The sequence below is a fragment of the Salvia hispanica genome, chromosome 5 (genome assembly GCF_029641045.1).
Source record: "Salvia hispanica isolate PSC_SH4W2 chromosome 5, Shi_PSC_v1, whole genome shotgun sequence".
NCBI classification, from domain to species: domain Eukaryota; kingdom Viridiplantae; phylum Streptophyta; class Magnoliopsida; order Lamiales; family Lamiaceae; genus Salvia; species Salvia hispanica.
Genome location: NC_142696.1, coordinates 31,669,926 through 31,685,299, shown reverse-complemented (window position 1 = coordinate 31,685,299; position 15,374 = coordinate 31,669,926). Strand labels below are relative to the sequence as shown.

The 15,374-nt window shown below is 36.8% G+C and overlaps 1 protein-coding gene across 1 annotated transcript; it reads left to right on the top strand.

Annotated features, from left to right (window-relative positions):
- The first annotated feature begins 1,635 nt into the window (after positions 1–1,635).
- Positions 1,636–13,094, top strand: LOC148926645 (bZIP transcription factor TGA10-like). The gene is made up of 10 exons (XM_089059199.1): positions 1,636–1,701; positions 2,023–2,157; positions 10,229–10,306; positions 10,480–10,542; positions 10,631–10,690; positions 10,802–10,879; positions 10,980–11,046; positions 11,183–11,439; positions 11,552–11,791; positions 12,815–13,094. The coding sequence occupies exons 1-10, from the start codon at positions 1,636–1,638 to the stop codon at positions 12,962–12,964; spliced, it is 1,194 nt and encodes a 397-aa protein (XP_088915325.1). The 3' UTR covers positions 12,965–13,094.
- Positions 13,095–15,374: the final 2,280 nt, after the last annotated feature.

Genomic DNA, 15,374 nt, shown 5'->3' with positions numbered 1-15,374 from the left:
GAAGTTGAGACCAATTAGACGGTCCAGTCGATAACGAATTTCTTCCGATTGTATAATCTACTTTTATCACCTAGACTTTTAATTTATCTTTTCACTAATAATTAACTATAAAATTGTACTAAATTTTATTCAACAGGTTAACTTCTGAATATTTTTCTATCATCCAAAAACCGCCATTCTCCATTTACAAAAATTACTAATTAGAAACTAGGAAAATGGTTATGGGCTCCACCAGAAATATATACGCCAGTACTAAGCTTTTTGATTTGATAGAAGCATAAAATTCTAGCCCATTTTAGGTGGGCCTCAACATATGGGCCATTAATTGCTTTCGAATCAAAAACCTTTTTTTTGCATAATTAACCATAAAACAAATAAATCAATAGTATTTGGGTATATAAATCAAGGTTCCACATTCTTAAAGAAAATAAATGTCCATTATATTAAGATCTACACACTTTTCCCAATTTTCTATCTCTTCTCGAAGAAACAAATACTTCAACTTATAAAAATTTGCCACTAAGGTACAAAATAATTGATTCCACACATTGTTCATTTTATACTAAGTGTGATAGATTTTGAGTAGACTTTAATATTTGGTCACTAAAATGATGCGCTAAGTTCATTTGGTGCAGAGTTATTAGAGCATCTCCAATGGAGGCTAGCGGGCCGGCTAGTCGATTCCCGGGCGCTGGCTGGTCCGCTAGCTGACCATTGCAACCGGCGAGTGGAAAATCGGCAAGCCGATCGGCTAGCCCACGCCGATTCGCGGGCGCTAGCAGATCCGCTGGCCGCCATTGTAGGCTCCCGATCGGCTAGCGATCGGCCAGCGCCATTTTTTTTAATTTTCGAAACTCTATATATACGCGATCTGCACGTCATTTTCATTCGCACCACTTGTTTTAACGAGTTTCTCTCTCTCTTAATTTCTGTACAAGAGCAATAACGCGAAATGGAGAACAACAACGATTCTACTCCAGTGCCTCCAGTGACAAGCAGGGAGGTGAATGGGGTCCGATGGGCGGTACTACAATATGTACCCTTGGCCGCAGATGATGTCGGGGATGGCAGCCGGGGATGCAGGGGATGGGGGGTGGGGGGAGGGGGGAAGACAATGTCTATTGCCCCAGTCTTGACTTTTTGATTGCTTCTTCCCACACATCGAGCGGAGACGCAATTCACTGGGCATGAAACTTTCTCCTTAGAGGAGTTGGGGATAGATCTCGAGGATGCGGACTCTCCCATTCAAACAGGGGGAGTAGGTCGGGGTCAGGGTCGGGGCGCACCGAAGAAGAAGAGGGGCAAGGGCAAAGGGGTGGTCGGCGAGTCGTCGCAGCCGGCTGATGACGCCAGTTCGGCTAAGGTACGGAGGAAGTGGACGGATGACGAGAACGTCGCGATGTGCAAGGCTTGAGTGTGTGTTTGCGATGATCCCCTCCATTCGAACAATCAGAGGGTGTGGGCTAAAATAGCAGCAGCCTACAAGACATTTTGCCCGAAGGGGAAGCCACACAGCGGGGAGGAGTGCCGAAAGCAGTGGGACCGAATCAGGGCTACGTCTCCCGATTTGCGGGCTTGTACGCCAACCACCTCTGCATGAAGACTAGTGGCCAAACTGACGATGATGTGAGGAGAATGGCGGAGGCCGCCTTCCCCTTGACGGGGGTTTATAAGGAGTTCTCCTACTGGAACTGCTATGAGGTGCTGATGGATTCCATCTGAGAATTTCGAGTGGGTGTCGATGCTGGCTGGCCAAAGAAGCAGCGGCTGAACCTCGCCGGTGATTACAGCAGTAGCGGTGGTTCCCACGAGCTCCCCGACGATGCTCAGGAGTTCCCGTCCCCTCCATAGTTTACTCGCCGCACTCGCCTGGTTGGTCAAAAGAGGGCGCAACGGGGAGCTAGGGGAGTCACCCACGGGTCCCAGGAGGCCCAGTCGGCATCCCCCCTACTGTTCATTCGTTAGCCGAGCTCTCCCGCCTCGCGCATCAACAAACGCAGGTGAACATGTGGAAAATCATAGGTGAATGGAAGGCCTGACCCTGTGGTGAAGGGGCTTGTTTTTGACCTCCTCCAGAGTATGCGGGCCGATTTGGCTAGCGTACGTAGAGAGGCGGGAGATGCCGGGGACTCAGATGCGGCAGATTTGGGGTCCCAGGTAGCGGTGACGGCGGCGACAAGGAGTGAGGCGGGGCTCGTGTGTGGAAGCAGGAGGGTTTTTTTTTATATAATTATGTAAATATTTTTTAATGTACATTTTTTTAATTTAAATAAAATTATTGCATTTTCCCGTATCTGTGTCGTAAATTTAATTCCGTATTTTTCGTGATTGTAATTTATTTGTTTTTTATAATTTTGTTTATTATGGCTAGTCCTAGTGCTAGTCCAATTTCTTGTCCTGATGATGTGACAGGCAGTTTCTAGCCCTAGATGATGTGGCAGGAGGAGTTTTTGGCTAAGCTATTACTAGCCTATTGCTAGTTCAGGAGCCATTGGAGATGCTATTAAGGTACTGCACTTAATTCAGTTTTTTTTTTTAATTATGGTATAATACAATTCATTAATATTTATATTTTTTTCATTATGAAGACACACATAGTTCATCTTACATAGCTTCGTGAAGTTAGAGATCAAATTGAACATATGAATATAATTTAGCATGGCCTTGCACTAAAAATCATAAATCTCTTTCGGTGATTTTTTATTTATTATAATTAGGGATTTGTTATTTTTTTACAATTCTCTTTCTTTATATATATAGGTCCAAACAAGATCTATGTTTACAGTCCATTTTCCATCCTTATCTCTTGGCGAATCTTTATTAAAACAGATTTCATCATTTTTGCCATATAAAATGCCCCATTTCTATTTTTGGCATGAGATTGAACTCATTCTCCACTAATATAGTATTTCAATAATTTATTCTTGTCATTCTTTTAATGCATCAATTATGCATTAAAATTCGTATCATCTTACGTATTTCTATTTTTGTTAGACGAAGTGAGTATATTGTATTAACATGAGATATTAAAGTGATAAAAATGCATGTGAAAAAGTATCCCATTTTAAACGGAAAATGATGAATGAGAAGTGATGACATTCATTTTATAGATAAAGAGATTGAAAAGAAGAGAGAAATATTTATATTTTATACAAAGAAAATTTTCTTTATATTTAATTTTTATTATAATTTTTTATATTTCAAAGCAAAAGTATCCGGATTATTTTAAAGCGAGAATTGTTACCAAAACAACACGACTCTTGATCGCATAGATTATTGTATGTGAGTGATAGTTTCCCTAGTGCCGACCCTTAACTCTCAAAAACATATTTTCTTGGTCCCGTCATAATTGATATGCTTTCCTTATACACAAAATTTAAAAAATTGATATTTAAAGAGTTTAATGGAGGGAGGGTAAATAATGAGAGAATTACGAGTAGAGGAATAAAGAGATAATAAAGTAGGTGGGAGAATAAAGTTACTCTCTCCATTCACTATAAGTGAGTCGTATTCCCTTTTTAAGTAAGTCGTTTCCCTTTTAGCAAAAGACAACACATTTACTCTCTCTTACTATATTTCCTCTCTCATACTTTATTCTCTCTCCTTTATTTTATTCTTTTTTCATCTCTCTACTTTATTCTCACTCCCTTATTTTATTCTTTTTCATATCTCTACATTATTCTCACTCCACTTAACTCATCAAACATTATTTTCTTAAATCTTGTGCCTATAAGTATTATTTTTCGCTAAAAAGGAAATGACTCATTTTAGGTGGAACATCCCAAAAAGGAAAGTAATTCGATTAGAGTGGGACGAAAGGAGTACACGGCAATGAGTTAATTATTTAATACTTTGAATGAACTACAAAAATAATATTTGACAATATGATTTGCATGTAGATCATTATCCGTAATGAATTTTATTAGCATAGATAGATCCTTAACAAACACTCCAAAAAATACTACTCCATTTACCAACAGCCAATTTTCGCTACTAATTGTCATAATTTCACTAGTAAAAATGGTTAGCAACGGATTAGCAAAAGATTTATACAATTGTTCATTTGGTCATTGTTAAAATTTAGCAACATACTCCCTTCGTCCCACTCTAAGTACCACATTTTTCCTTTAAGGATGTCTATTCTAAATATCATATTTCTAAATATAGAAACATCACTCTTTCTACCTTTTCCTTCTCTCTTACATTGTTCAATCCACCAAAAAATGTCCCATTTTGTCATTTTCGTCCGTCCACCAATAAATGTCTCATTTGTTTTTTTTACCACTTTTGGTAATGGACTCCACATTCCACTAATTTTATTTCACTCACATTTCACTATAAAACTAATATATAAAAGTAGCACCCACCTTACACTAACATTTTCCAGTCACTTTCTATTATATTTCTTACAACCCATGCCCGATCAAATTGGTCTTGTATTGGTGAATGGAGGGAGTACTATATAAAATTTTGTGCCAAACTAGACATGCTCCACTTAGAGTGGGACGGATGAAGAATTAAATTATGCTACTAAAATTTCAGGGAGTAACTTAGCAACAGATCAAGTCAGTTGATAATTAAGCTCGGATGAAGAGAGGAAATGAAAATTCACTCCAAATCGTTTCTAGTCTATAGAGTTCTTCGCCTAGTAGCCTGCTGAGTTCGTCGTCTATGAACCCATCGTTCCGATGGTTCGAACTGTCCATCTAGAATGTCTCTCGTGGTTTGTTGAAGGTGACCTGTCTCTCCAGAACATTGTCAGCGAGACCAGTGGCGGATTCAGGATTTTTAATTCGGGGGTACGACCTTTATATTGATTTAGAGCATTAAAATTCGATCGATCATTTTTCTTTCGTTTTATTAGTTGTGAATATCTTATATCAATATTTTTATTAATTATGAATAAATTATATATATAAATACATAAAATTATAGTAACTATTCCTTCCGTTTCAAGGAAGATGACTCAATCCTCGAGTGACACGGGAATTTATGCAAATTTATTTTTTGTGTGAAGCGAAGATAGTAAGGTAAGAGAGAGAATAAAATGAAGATAAGAGTGTTCTATTTGTAATAATGGATCATATTGGTTGAGACAAACTAAAAAGGAAAGTCATCTTTAATGGGACGGGGGAAGTACAAAATTGATAGACATAATAGCTATGAAATAGAAAGAAAAAATAATAATAAATGAAATGAAATAGAAAGAAAAAATAATAATATATGGAATGAAATAGAAAGAAAAAATAAACATAATGGAGCAAAATACCTATATCAAAGCATAAATAAAAAAGGAGCAAACTTAAATAGCAAAGCATAAATAAAAAAGATCAAACTTCGATAGTAGAATGCACCATCGCTGGGAATCGTACACGGATCCTTAACAACACTACGTACGTTCCTACCACTAAGCTAGACTAAGCTGATTGTTATTTTCTAAGCAATATATAATAAAGACAGAAAATACTAAGTATTTTTTATATATATAAATTGTTGATGTTGTTGCATTGATCTCTCTGTTTCCCCCCTTCACGTCGATGGCTTGGGGACAAGCTTGAGTGAAGTGGGAGGGGGAGAGGAGTCAATGCATGTATTTTTCCGCATGATAAGAGTCTTTAGGTCTAGTTTTGTTGTGTCGCATGAACCAGTGAATATAATACGGCATGATCCTCTTAGTGAAAGTAATCGAAAATACGAGGTATTTCAACTTAGAAGCCTTTTCCTTTAATAAGCCAAGTCAATCTGAGTGAAGCGAGAACGATAGAGGATGTCTTTACTTACTTAGTTGTGAAGTCCTACTATAATAGCGAGTTATAAGCCTTAAATAACTTCGAGCTAACACATGTTAAAGGGCCGCCACTAAATGCTTAGGGAGAAGAGTTGTAAAGGAGAAAAAATAGGGGGATTGGGTTATGAAGGTATAAGCTGGACGAAGTCCAGGGTAAGGTGTTATAAGCTGGACGAAGTCCAGAAGAGAGGAGGAAAATGGAGGAATAAGCTGGACAAAGTCCAAAGGAAAAAAAAAGAGGGAAGCAAAAAACAAAAAAAAAAAAAAAAAGAAGGAGAAAATATATAAAAAAAAAAGATATAAAAGGAAGGAGGAATAAGCTGGACGAAGTCCAGGGGGAGTTGTTTAAAGGGCAGGAACAATAATAACCTGACCTAGGAAAAAAAGGAGGAACTCTCATAACCCGACGCTTCAGTTGTGTGACAATAACTTAAGAGAGAATCGATCCTAACATCCCTGGTGAGGAATGAGTGATCGAGTGAATCCAATAATTGGGTAAGTAAAAGGCTATCTTGACGAACTGACAGATTGGCTAGGTAGAGGAAGAGAAAGGGCCTATTTGGAGGAGTGCAGCCTGTTGGATTGACCTTAATCTTGTGGGGATAGTTGCCTAAAAGTTGAAGCTAGCTCATGCATATGTGTTTATGTGTTTATGTTGTATGTTTTTCTTTAAGTGTTTTAGTTTCAAATTGTGTCTAGGTCTAGGAGTCTGTCTAGAGTCTAAAGAGGCGGTCAGGGGATAACCTTGCTTGAAATTCGCCTTATTCTTTTTCTTGTCTTTGTACTTGAGGACAAGTATGGTTTAAGTGTGAGCAGTTTGATAAGGCTAATTTCATGCATCGGTTATATAGTGAAAAGCATTACATTTTGCTGGGTCTAACACGGTTTCTAAGTCAGGTGTGTGACAGAATCGCTAGATCCAGGAGATGCTGGAGGAAACAGTCTAGCGAAGAAATGAAGTAGAAATGAGCAGGAAAGAAGGCTAGAAGAAGGGAGTCAATAGCTGAGGGCAACAAAGTCTATCTATACCTCGCTAGGCCTCACTTCAACGCTTACAAATAGAGGAGCATGCAACACACAAGATATCACTTTTTTTCGTTCACTCTTAGCTCACACACAACACACACTTGGGAAATGGGAGTTCTGGGGTAGTTTTAGGTTTCAAGGGGTCAATTCTTCAGAGAAATTCTGTCGAAACACCGTCCACGTGAGGGCGAAGAAACAATCTACTTAATTTCAGTTCTTTTGCACTCTATTTCGTCGAACTTCACTTTTGGAAGTCGATTTGGCTGTTGATGTTGCTGATGATCTATGCATTTCTTAGTTTCCGTTATATTTGTGTTATTTCGTGTTGATCTACGTTGATCCTGCTGTTAAGAGTTTTATTTCGGCAAGTTGCATGTTGATCTCTGTTTTTTCTTTGTTACTTTGGTGCTCGATCTGGGAATTTGGCTGTAGATCTGTGGTGTTGTTGTTGATTGAAGGTTATTAGTTGAATCTGAAGTTATGAAATGTTTCTTTTGGCTGGAGTTTGTGTTGGATGCTTAGATCCGAAGTGGATTTAGCGTCCGAGGTTGGATCTGAACAGGGGAAGTCGAGTTGTGCATGGATTTTGAGTTTTCTATTGCTTTCTGTTTTACTTCGTCTAGCATCCGCAGATCTGTTTAGTTCTTAATTGTTCTTCATTAAAATTGTTAAAATCCAGTCTGCTCTGTTCCGATTTCGCTCATGCTGTTTTCTTCTGAGTTTTTATGCAAATTGGTTGGAGAAGATGATGTCGCTGTTAGTTAATACCTTAGTTAGTTGTTTTTTTCCAGCTTTTCGTCCATACTCTGCTTTTTCAGTTATGGTCCCCACCGTCAGATTATTTCCCAGATCTAGGTAATTAGAATAGTTTCTCAGATCTAGTGATTGTTCGGTTCTAGTTTACGTGCATGCTTTTGTTATTTCGCCTAGATCTAGCTGTTAGCGTAGCAATTCAAAGTTCCAAGTTTAAGTTTAATTTCTTCAACCCAAAAAAATGCGTGGCAGCAGCCAACCCAAAAACAATTCCCAAATCCTTGAGCATGATTATTACGCATCCATCTCTGTGGGATCGATCCCTACTTCCCTGTGCTAGGTTTTAGTAAAGTGGTTGAGGGTTTTTTGAAGAAGTGCTCTGTGTGTCTGACGACCAGGATTTTTCAACGACCAGTGAGTTCCTAGACCGAGTGATCTAGCGGATTTGCTGGATCTAGGAAACCTGTTATTTCTTTCTGTGCACATAGTGACTACCCACACACTAGTTGTGTCGTCTTCAGTACCCTTGGCCGCAGATGATGTTGGGGATGGCAGCCGGGGATGCAGGGGATGGGGGGGAGGGCAATGTCTATCGCCTCAGTCTTGACTTTTTGACTACTTCTTCCCACAACATCTCCAATGGTCCTTAAGTTCGTGCTTCGCGTATCCAACGGTCCATTTAGGTGGATAACAATATGAAATTCTTTCGGTAGTGATATATATACCGAAACTTCCGGTATGGTAACGGTATGAAATTCTTTCATACCGGTATTTTAGGTACAATATATGATACAACATTTCCGTATCGACCCAGCCCTAGACACACTTTTCTTTTTAGTTTGTCCCAACTATGATGACACATTTCTATTTTTGGAAAATTTATCTCTCTCCAATTAATACACTCAATCACTTTTTTCCTCTCCAATTCAACTCTCTCTCTCCATTTATTACTTACATCCATCTTTTCTCTCTCTAATTAAACCGATAAACCAACAATTCCTAAAATCTGCCGGCTATGAAATGTATCTTAGCCGGGCCAGACGGAGTATATTAGAAACATATAGAAAAGAGAAACAAAATACACACATAACATACATGAATTTCTAGTGACAAAAAACTATACCAACATGGCATCTATTTATCAGACTTCTTATCTCCACACTCCCAAATAAATAAACTTAAACCATTTTTTTAAGAGAGAGGGTGTGAAATTAAATGGAATTGTATGAAAGTTGAATTTGGGAAATGAAAGTCTTCTTTCTTATAGAGAAAAGCTTAAATAGGGTTTGTCTTTTCTCTTTGCATTCAATTCATTTTCCCATTTTTTATACCATCCTCCTCTCTTTTGATTACTCCATAACTACCTCTCACTCTCTTTCTAAATTTCATTTGTCTCTATCTACATTATGTTGAGCTCCAATTTCTCTATAAAATGAGAACAAAATACTAGGTTTTGAGCAACCAAGAAAAGAAAGAGTTCCCTCTCTATCTCTCTCTAGACCTCATCTCTCTCTCTAGATCCCATCTCTCTCTCTTCCCCTCTCATGGCTTCAAACAAAGTCAGTAGCAACGAGCTTCATCACTCTCACTCTGCACAAATAGGTCAACATCTTCCGATGCAACACGATAATCAAATCAATCATCATCATCATCATCAAAATCAATATAATAATTCCATGTTTTCATTTGGGATGATGCCATCATCCTCATCAGCCATACCCTTCAATAGGTAAGCAACTTGGGCCTTTTTTTTTTCTAATTTATTTTTCTAATATATATTTTAATTAAGTATGATTTGTTGATGTGGAATATTTGCAGAAGCAAAGAATCCGGAGCTTACGAATCAGACTATTTGGATCAAACTCCCTGTCAATACGGTTACCTCAACGGCCAAGATCCATCTTCGTCTCAAGATCAACGTCGTAAACATTCATATACACCTATATCAATTTTATTTCTTTTTGAGATTTTACAAAATCAAAATTTTTCTTTAGATTTCTAGAGATTCTGATTCTTCATGAGAGAAATATTTTTCATTTGAAGCCACTATGTTTTTATTTTCTCAAATTCTGAAATGTGATTTTTTTGCTAACTTTTTTCATGTACAACCAATATTTGGTTTCAATTTGTTTAGCCTTTTTAATAAAAAATTATTGTCCGATTTTAATTTAATTGGCTAATTTACATTCAATTAAATTAATTTGTGTCTGAATTTATGCAGAGATGAACCGGCACACTCTCAGCATTATCCCTTCTCAGGCCCTGCATGGTGAACCAATTTTTACGGTAATTAGAATTTTAAAAAAAACATTTTCTTACTCCCTCCGTATTAAAAGAATAGAAACATTTGAAACGGCACGAGGTTTTATGTACAATTGGTAAAGTAAGTGATAAAAATTAGTAAAGTAAGAGAGAGAAAAATAAAAATGAGTAAAGTAAGAGAGAAGAAGAGAAAAAGTATAGAAAATAGAGTTAATGGATTGTGGGGTCCATGTCCTAAAATAGAAAGATTCTAAAGTTTATATTTTTAAAGAACGGCCCAAAATGAAAATAATTGCTATTTTTAAAAAATGAGGGAGTATTTTCATTATTGGCTTGTTTAAACTCTCGATTTATGATAATGGGGTTTCTCCGAATCAATTAATCTTGTGTTTTTGGTAGGGAAGCAGTGGTTCGCAAACACCATTTGAGGCATCTAACCCTAGAAATGATGTTCAAGAATCTGCCAGCGTAGTTCAGGTTATGATATTAAATTACTGTATTAATTAAATATAAAAAATGGCTATTTTTAATAAATCTAAATGATTCCCCATTAACTACTGTTGATATTTAAGTATATAAGTGAAATTTTGTGCTTGGAATAATTAATTTCTTTATTTTGATTATTTTTATTTTAAATTATTTAATTTCAGCGTGGGATAAACTACCAAAGGCCTACTGTAGAGCAAGATGCTCAAAAGTCAACTGATCTAAAGGTATTTTCGCTTAATATTTTACACAGTAAGTTTTTTAAAAATTATTAAATATGTTTTTTCGTGAAATGATTTGTTTTTGGAAATACAGACATTGAGTAGGCTTGCTAAGAACAGAGAAGCAGCAAGAAAAAGCAGGCTTAAGAAAAAGGCATGTTTTTAGTTAGACAAAACAATAAGAAATTTAGTTTCATTTTTTATTAATTAACTAATCTATGATAAAATATATAATTTCTTTCATCTTTGTTTATTATTAATGCAGGCTCATGTTCAAGACTTGGAGTCCAAAAAAATAGAGCTAGATCAGTTAAAGCTGAAAATTCAAAATGCTGGAGCACAAGTAGTCATATTTAATTTGAATTAATTTAACTATATTTCTCTTAAATCCAAATCCCATATATAGCTAAAAAGATTCTCCAAATGTACATTTTTTGCTATAGGAAATTTTATTGGGTGGGAATGAGAATGCGGGAGAGCAAGACCTCCCTTGCACCAACATAATTTCGGGTACAATTCTTTCTTAATTAAAAAAAATTAAGGATGAGGAAATTTATCCCAACCCATGTGCGTGGTTGGTGAAAAGTCGCAAGGCGTGATATTTGAGGGCGTTACATTAATTAAAGAATTAATGAATTGATTCCAGGCGCGGCACAATTTGATATGGAGTACGCGCAATGGCTGGAGGTGCACCATTGCCTGACGGTGGAACTGAGGTACTGGCCAGAGAACGAGCTAGGTAACGTCATCGACAACTGGTTGGCCCACTACGACCAGATCGTGAGCCTCAAGAGCAAGGCCGTCCAGGACGATGTCTTCCACGTCTTCTCCGGAATGTGGAAGGCACCGGCAGAGCGGTGCTTTATGTGGATGGGCGGTTTCCGGCCGTCAGTGGTCATCAAGGTACAAGAAACCCTAAATTCAAAAAACCCTAAAATCAGAAAATCCCTAAAATCAGAAAATCCCTAAATTGAAATTTTTAGAAGATAGAAAATTGAATCAATCTCTCAATCAGATAGCGCTGGATGAGGTGGAGGGCTTGACGGAGCAGCAACGGGTGGCGCTTTGTGGATTGCAGCGGTCGGCCGAAGAAGATGAAGAGGCGATTACTGATGGGTTCGAGACGTTGGATCGATCTCTGACCAAAACCATCGTCGGTGGCACTCTCACTATGCCACCAAATCTGAACGATTACATGACACAAATGTCTATTGCCACTAAACAAGTCTCTGCTCTCCAAGGCGTTGTCACACGGGTAATTATTTTTTTTGATAATTAAATTTAGTATTATTGTTTATACAGAGTGGATTTTCTAATTAAACAACATTTTCCTTGAATAATGTTTAATTAAACATTTAGTTCCCTTGGTCAGCAGAAAAATTCCATGGCTTAATTAAGTTAATTATTATATATATTGAATTGATGATGCATATGTTGCTTTATTTCACTGTATAAAAATGGGAAAAAAATGTCAGTGTTCGGATTTGTAACATCTACTATAGTATGTACATGTGTGTGTTTATGTTCAAAAATATTTCACTAGTACCACTAATATATATGTGGATACAATTTGAAGATGTAAATATCACTAATCTTTGACATAAAAATACAGTGAAAAAGTTCACCCAACTATAGGTTCTTGTATATCTTCAATTTGTTTGAATATGAGTGATAAAATATTGCTAAGATTTATATTTTAAATTAATATATATTAGACCGCGTTAAATTTCATATTATCCCATATCGAATCTTACTATGCTTACCTGTTATCTATTTCTGGTAAATGCATTTATTATTAATTGCTTCTTTAATTTGCATGATATACACGCGTTAGCGAACTTTAAATTGTAACATAAGTTGGACGAGTCATATATATTCCATTTTATCTCTAGTTAGGAATCTTTATAGAATTCTTAACAGAAAAAAGATGCCATCAAATAACAAAAATAAAAATGTCCACCATCCCTTTCAAAGTATTACTCCGTGTGTCTTATAAAAATAGACTAGTTTCTCTTTCTCTGTTACTTAACTAATCACACATTAAAACTCGTATTATTTAGAGTTATACTATTAGTAAATAAATAATAATTTATGTACATAAATATTTTTTCCCTTTTATCTATTCCATATTTTATTTATCATAAATATATCACCTAACCTAAACTTTCCATATAGTCAACATTCATGTATGATGAGTTGTGTAATAGACACTCATTAATCTTTATTCTTGTTATAATTACTTAAAGTAAAAAAATGGTTGATTTATGTTTAACTTCAGGGTGATATCTTGAGGCAGCAAACCCTTCGCCACCTACCTCTGCATCTGACGAACCGCCAAGCCGCTCAGTGTTTTCTGGTCATCGACGAGTACTTCAACCGTCTCCGCTCCCTCAGCACCCTCTGGCTCAACCGCACCCGCCACGACTAAAGGCGGCAATGGAGAAATTGCTTTACATATGGAAAAAACATTTGATAACGAATAATATTCTTTTTGAATTTTGTTTTGGTATGCTAGCAGATTCCAACTCTATTTTATTTTTCAGATATTCTGTTAGACATTTTTTTTGGAGTAAAACTTGGAATAAAATTGAACGGAAATCTAAATTGCAAGATGCATAAGCTAGACATATCTTTTCCAGGGTGGATCCCCTGCTGTGGTAGGAAACACAGTAGGGGCGGATGTGCCTTCAAAGGATGGCGTTTCCATTTAATTACTGTAGCCTTTACCTTTTGGGGAAGGATCTTCTGCTGCATTAAAAAACTCAACAGGCAGCAGGCTAAAACGCATACTTTTCCAAATGAAACGCAGCCCAATTTTAGAGAGACAATTATCAGGATGGAAATAATATTAAAACCAGTCACTTCTTATCTTTCTTTCTTTTTCACATTTCCTCTTCTTATTCTCTTTTCTTTCTTTTTTCACATTTCCTTTAAGGGCGTGTTCACTTTTCTTTTTTTCATTTCTGTCGATTTGGGCCCGTCAAGATTTGGGCATAAGTTTTGGAAAGATATAAATGACATTCTTTCAATTCTTATACTACTAAGATGTTCAGTAGGGGCATGTTAGGGTGCCACCACCCTTTAAAATAACACCATACCACCATTCCTAGTCAATCATTTGTATACGAGGACAAATAATAAGTTGCCACGTGGCAAAAAAAATAAAAAATAAAATTTGAAGAAGACGGCCAGCAATTTGTTGGTCTTTATCCAGCAATTTTTCTTGTCCAGCAATATCCGACACACTATACAGCAATCTATAGATTGTTGTGTAGTGTTTGTAATATCGCTGTGTAACGTTTATAATATTATTGTATAAGTAATGTCACGGTGTCACTTTAAGAAGGGTTATCATTTTAACACATAACCTGTTCAGTATACTAGATATAAATTCAATATGCAACAGAGATATAAATGACAATGACCATTTTACCCTCACCATTTGTAAACGGATGTGCTGTAGAGTGTGAGAGCAAGCACAGAACCAGCCCTTTTTCTTTTTTTTTAAAATTTTTTTCATCGAAACTCCAATATTCATGAAAAAGATTCATAATCAACAATTCTATACAATCGAAAACGAGAATTAATCCTAGTACCAGCTGATACTAAAATCAAATCAGAACAACCAAATTTTTTTCCGATTGTTATGCTCGAAAAAATTGTTCACCTCAAACCCAAAATAGTTTACCATAAACAATCCTAAGCTAGAATACAGACTCATGCTAATTCCTCAACATATTCCTTTTTCTTAGCACTTGGTTTTTTCTTCAACTCTTCAATGGTGAGAGAGAGAGTGTAGGCACCTGTCAATTGGTATTTTTCTTCAACTCTTCAATTGGTTTTTCTTCATGACCTTGAGATTGCGAACAAATCCAGAAGGAAATATGGAATTCAATGGCACCTTTATAGGTCTATTGTGTTGAGAAGAGGATTGATGGCAGTAGGTTGCCGGAGATGTATGAATTAAGAGAACTGAAAGCAAAATCAAAGATCATCTTGTTTTGTTTGGGGAGACGTGCAGGGACTGCCCTGGAGGACTCGGAGCTTTAGAGCCGCTGCTGTCGAGCTCTTGACGGTGGCCAAGGCTCGGAGTTGACGAATCTGGGAGCGGTGAAAGAATTGTCGGGTCTGCAGGAGGGAGCCGACGCAGAGAGAGAGAGAGAGGATGGAGGAGGTTGTTGGTGGCGAGCCGTCACATGCCACCGTCGACGGCGGTGCCATGGTAGTACCCTAATTCATCTCCTAATACATACACACATACATAATAATGTGTGTATGTATTAGGAGATGAATTAGGGTTTGCCGTAGGTGATCCTCTCCGGGTAATTTGCGTGAGCACAACAAAGTGTAGGAGATGATGAGGTGGAAAGTAAGTTTAGTTTTGTCAATTCAGTACCAATTCTTGGTCCACTATTTAATGCATATAGCAAATCTTACCAATTTTGAAAGGATCAAATCATGCCCAATTGGCGTGAACAATGCGGGCCACCTTCTAATTGGCCGGCTGAAAAAAATGAAATCTTGTATAGTAAACGGTCATAATTGGGCTATTTCTTGCAAGAATTGCCCAATTTAGGCAAAGTGAACACGCCCTAATATTATTAGCAGGTGGGCCAAGTCACTTTTACATAGCCACGGTTATCACACACGACTTTTTTATGGAGTATTTAGTTTACAATCATAATATAAGAAATTATTTGTTAAATCCATTAATCCAACATACAAACACAAACGTTCAATTAATTTAATTAATTAATTGATCTAGCGATTATTCAATTCATTATTTGTACATCTAGATATTTTACTAGATATAATAAATTATTTATATTTTTTTCAAT